This window comes from Anthonomus grandis, chromosome 15 (assembly GCF_022605725.1).
Source record: "Anthonomus grandis grandis chromosome 15, icAntGran1.3, whole genome shotgun sequence".
Lineage (NCBI taxonomy): Eukaryota > Metazoa > Arthropoda > Insecta > Coleoptera > Curculionidae > Anthonomus > Anthonomus grandis.
The window spans coordinates 22,393,876-22,399,245 of NC_065560.1; the positions used below are offsets into that span (position 1 = coordinate 22,393,876).

The window sequence follows — 5,370 nt, forward strand, 5'->3', positions numbered from 1 at the left end:
GTTTGGAAGTCTGTATCTCGGCTTCTATAAGTACTAGCTTTAAAAATCCAACGGTTTTGTCTTAGTTTCGACGTTCTGAATCCAACGAGACTATTCCCAAAGTCGTAGCTCTTTTACTAACCGAGATACAAATTTTTGGTTTCCATATATGTGCACCAAAAACCAAAAGTTTGGAAGTCTGTATCTCGGCTTCTATAAGTACTAGCTTTAAAAATCCAACGGTTTTGTCTTAGTTTCGACGTTCTGAATCCAACGAGACTATTCCGAAAGTCGTAGCTCTTTTACTAACCGAGATACAAATTTTTGGTTTCCATATATGTGCACCAAAAACCAAAAGTTTGGAAGTCTGTATCTCGGCTTCTATAAGTACTAGCTTTAAAAATCCAACGGTTTTGTCTTAGTTTCGACGTTCTGAATCCAACGAGACTATTCCCAAAGTCGTAGCTCTTTTACTAACCGAGATACAAATTTTTGGTTTCCATATATGTGCACCAAAAACCAAAAGTTTGGAAGTCTGTATTTCGGCTTCTATAAGTACTAGCTTTAAAAATCCAACGGTTTTGTCTTAGTTTCGACGTTCTGAATCCAACGAGACTATTCCCAAAGTCGTAGCTCTTTTACTAACCGAGATACAAATTTTTGATTTCCATATATGTGCACCAAAAACCCAAAGTTTGGAAGTGTGTATCTCGGCTTCTGTAAGTACTAGCTTTAAAAATTCAACGGTTTTGTCTTGGTTTCGACGTTCTGAATCTAACGAGACTATTCCCAAAGTCGTAGCTCTGTTACTAACCGAGATACAAATTTTTGGTTTCCATATATGTGCACCAAAATCCAAAAGTTTGGAAGTCTGTATCTCGGCTTCTATAAGTACTAGCTTTAAAAATCCAACGGTTTTGTCTTAGTTTCGACGTTCTGAATCCAACGAGACTATTCCCAAAGTCGTAGCTCTTTTACTAACCGAGATACAAATTTTTGGTTTCCATATATGTGCACCAAAAACCAAAAGTTTGGAAGTCTGTATCTCGGCTTCTATAAGTACTAGCTTTAAAAATCCAACGGTTTTGTCTTAGTTTCGACGTTCTGAATCCAACGAGACTATTCCCAAAGTCGTAGCTCTTTTACTAACCGAGATACAAACTTTTGGTTTCCATATATGTGCACCAAAAACCAAAAGTTTGGAAGTCTATATCTCGGCTTCTATAAGTACTAGCTTTAAAAATCCAACGGTTTTGTCTTAGTTTCGACGTTCTGAATCCAACGAGACTATTCCCAAAGTCGTAGCTCTTTTACTAACCGAGATACAAACTTTTGGTTTCCATATATGTGCACCAAAAACCAAAAGTTTGGAAGTCTATATCTCGGCTTCTATAAGTACTAGCTTTAAAAATCCAACGGTTTTGTCTTAGTTTCGACGTTCTGAATCCAACGAGACTATTTCCAAAGTCGTAGCTCTTTTACTAACTGAGATACAAACTTTTGGTTTCCATATATGTGCACCAAAAACCAAAAGTTTGGAAGTCTATATCTCGGCTTCTATAAGCACTAGCTTTAAAAATCCAACAATTTTGTCTTAGTTTCGACGTTCTGAATCCAACGAGACCATTCCCAAAATCGTAGCTCTTTTACTAACCGAGATACAAACTTTTGGTTTCCATATATGTGCACCAAAAACCAAAAGTTTGGAAGTCTATATCTCGGCTTCTATAAGTACTAGCTTTAAAAATCCAACAATTTTGTCTTAGTTTCGACGTTCTGAATCCAACGAGACTATTCCCAAAGTCGTAGCTCTTTTACTAACCGAGATACAAACTTTTGGTTTCCATATATGTGCACCAAAAACCAAAAGTTTGGAAGTCTATATCTCGGCTTCTATAAGTACTAGCTTTAAAAATCCAACGGTTTTGTCTTAGTTTCGACGTTCTGAATCCAACGAGACTATTCCCAAAGTCGTAGCTCTTTTACTAACCGAGATACAAACTTTTGGTTTCCATATACGAGAACGAGTATATACCGTAAACGAGAACCTGCATTCAAAAGTAACCGAATTGTTTACCGAACAGCTAAAAGTAAATATTAATGGATCGGATATAAAAAAGTGCTACCGTGTTTTGGCCAAGGCACGCAATGATAGTCCTCCTGCAGTTCTCGTGAACTTCGGTAGTGATATGGCTCGTGTTTCGGTACTAAAAGGTCGCAAAAATTTGAAAAACAGTAATATATTTATAAAGGAAGATTTAACTAAAAATCGCCTTTTTCTACTTAATAAGGCCATTGACTTGTTTGGTGTCAAAAACGCATGGGTCCTGAATGGAGTTATTTATACTAAGTTTAACAATAAAGTGCATCGTATACCTAGTGAAAGTGACTTAATTAAAATAAAGTCTGCTTAGCTTAATAATGGACAGTAATTTAATACGTTTTGTTATTGTTATCAATACTCATGCAATTTCGATTTTCGGTAAGAAAATTCTTTTTAACCAATAACTTAATCATAATTACAAAATTTTTTTGCCTGGTTTTGGTTCTATATGAATAATTATTATTTTTTACAAAGTAATCCCGGGGCATTGTGTGGAAGCGCTGTTTTTTCTATTTTGTTTTCTATTGTTTTTGTTTTTAGGCTAAGCTATTTATTATCTATATATACCTGTATAGGGAAACACTGATATATTTTCGAGCTTGCATAACATTAAATTTTTCCGCATTTTTCCTATAATTATACATACATATATTATTGTTAATAAGAATCAAATTGGTTACTGGATGATGACTACTAGTAAATTCAAAGTTGGCCACTTAAACGTAAGATCTATCTTTACGGGTTTTGCTGAATTACGTGATATGATAGAAGCAAATAATTTTGAGATATTTTTGTTGTCTGAAACTTGGCTGTCTGAGGGGGATGATTCTGACACATTTAAGATTCCGGGTTACCAAATGTTTAGAAAAGATAGGGTCGGCAGGGGGGGAGGTGTGGCTGCTTTTGTTAAATGTACATATCAAGTTGATATATTGACTTTTGATTTTAATATTAATCCTAAACTTGAATACCTTGTTTTTAAGATTAGGTTGGGAAATAAGTATTATGGCTTTTGTGTTTTTTACAAGCCACCAACGCTAAATTTTAGTGCATTAACCGCTGACTTTGATAATATATTTTCATGTCTTTATCCTGCTGTAGAAGAAACTTTTTGTTTAGGGGACTTTAATATTAATTTATTGAGTCTTCAAAATCCACTTACTACACTTTTTGAAAACTACAACCTACATCAAGTAATTGAAGAGCCCACACGAGTAACGGCAAATGTAAGTACTCTTTTAGATGTCATATTTGTTTCTAATGTGCTGTTGGTTTCTAATAAGGGTGTGTTATCGGCTGATGCCGTATCCGACCATAAAATTATATATTGTGAATTAAATTTAGCAAAAATAAATTGCAGTCAAAAAATTGTTAGGTACCGTTGTTTTAAAAATTTTAATGTATACAATTTCAATGCAGACATGCACAATTTGCCGTGGGATAATATTTTTTACGAAAATGACATTAATATGAAGATATCTATGTTTAATAACTTTATTTTAACCCTTTTTGATAGGCATGCGCCTGTCCGAGAATCTCGCATTACTAAGCCTAAAGCACCATGGCTCACAGAAAACCTAAAAATCTTTATGAGACAAAGGGACGATGCCTTGCGTATATTCAAACAGTCAAAACTATTGGAAGATTGGAATACTTACAAAGGTTTAAGAAATTTTACTTTGTCTCGGGTTCGGAGAGAGAAGAGGAAGTATATCGATTCACTTTTTTTAAATAAAAGAGAACCGAGTCAGCTGTGGAATGCACTAAAAAGTTTTAATATTTGTAAGAATAAGGATGGTCTAATTCCGTCGTTTCTCTCTGATCCCAATGAGATAAGTAATTTTTTTGACTTAACTGCGCAGGTCAATCCAGGCTGTGAGGAAAAAACGTCTTATTATAATAATAACTTTTATAGAGATGCGAATATGTTTAGTTTCCATTTAACGAGTCCGGATGAGGTTAACAAAATTTTAAATAATATAAAAACAATTGCGATGGGTACCGATCAAATTTCTTCATTAATGCTTAAGTATTGTAGCCCCTTTGTTGACTTGTACTTAACCCACATTATAAATTGTTGCATAGAGATAAGTTACTTTCCTGATCAATGGAAAACTTCAATGGGAAAACCTTTGCCTAAAATGTCTACTCCTACAACTCTTAATGACATTCGCATTATAAGTATTTTGCCTGCCGTTTCGAAAATTTTTGAAAGAATTCTTTATAATCAGATATATAACTATTGCTTATCTAATGAAATAATACCAAATTCACAATGTGGGTTTAGGAAACATTTTAACACTTCGGTAGCACTTTGTAATGTAACTGATGACTTATTTAGAGCTTGTGATAAAAACATGCATACCGTTTTAGTGCTGTTGGATTATTCTAAGGCGTTTGACACCATTAACCATAATTTGTTGTGCGCTAAGCTTAAGTATTACGGTTTTAATAATAACTCCTATTTGCTTTTAAAATCCTATTTGTCTAATAGATATCAAACGATTTTTTCCGATAACAGAAAGTCTGAACAAGTAAGTATTAGTTGTGGAGTACCGCAGGGTTCTATTTTGGGTCCTTTGCTTTTTATAATGTATACCTCAGATGTTTTAAAATCGCTTAAATATTGTAAGCTTCAGGCATTTGCTGATGATACGCAAATTTATTATTGTTTTGATTACAGCGACTATAAAGAGGCCGAATCACTCATAAATGAAGACCTGCAAGCACTAGGCTTAAACTCAAAAAATCACAATTTAAAATTAAATCCTAATAAGTCCCAGCTTATGATATTTGGTAACAAAAATCAAAGAGAGTTTTTAAAATCTAATATAAATATTAATTTCGATAATACAAGATTGGAATTTGTAAACAACGGTAAAAACTTGGGGGTTATTTTGGATGAACAATTAAGATTTAAGGAACACCTTAAAAAAATTTTTCAAAGAACTTTTATGTCCCTGAAAACATTGTATAATAACCGCCATATGTTAAATGTAAAGTTAAGAAAACAATTATGTGAATCCCTTGTACTGTCTCATTTTAATTATGCTGACGTAGTTTATGGGTTTTGTCTAGATTTGGAAAGTCGGGTAAGAATTCAAAGGGTCCAAAATGCTTGCGTTCGATTTGTTTATGGACTCCGAAAATTTGACCATGTATCTTATTTATATAGAGATATTAGATGGCTTAAAATGGATATGCGCAGGATATTACATTTTGCAGTGTTTTTATTGAAAATAATTAATGACACATCTTCCCCTGTCTCCCTTAAAGAAAGACTAATT

General features: G+C 33.6%; 1 protein-coding gene across 1 annotated transcript; it reads left to right on the forward strand.

Moving 5' to 3' along the window:
- Nucleotides 1–2,099: 2,099 nt before the first annotated feature.
- On the forward strand, nucleotides 2,100–4,081 carry LOC126745322 (uncharacterized; the record flags this gene model as incomplete). The annotated part of the gene is made up of 2 exons (XM_050453093.1): nucleotides 2,100–2,461; nucleotides 3,203–4,081. Coding segments are annotated over exons 1-2 (940 nt in total), but the record flags the coding sequence as incomplete, so codon positions are not given.
- Nucleotides 4,082–5,370: the final 1,289 nt, after the last annotated feature.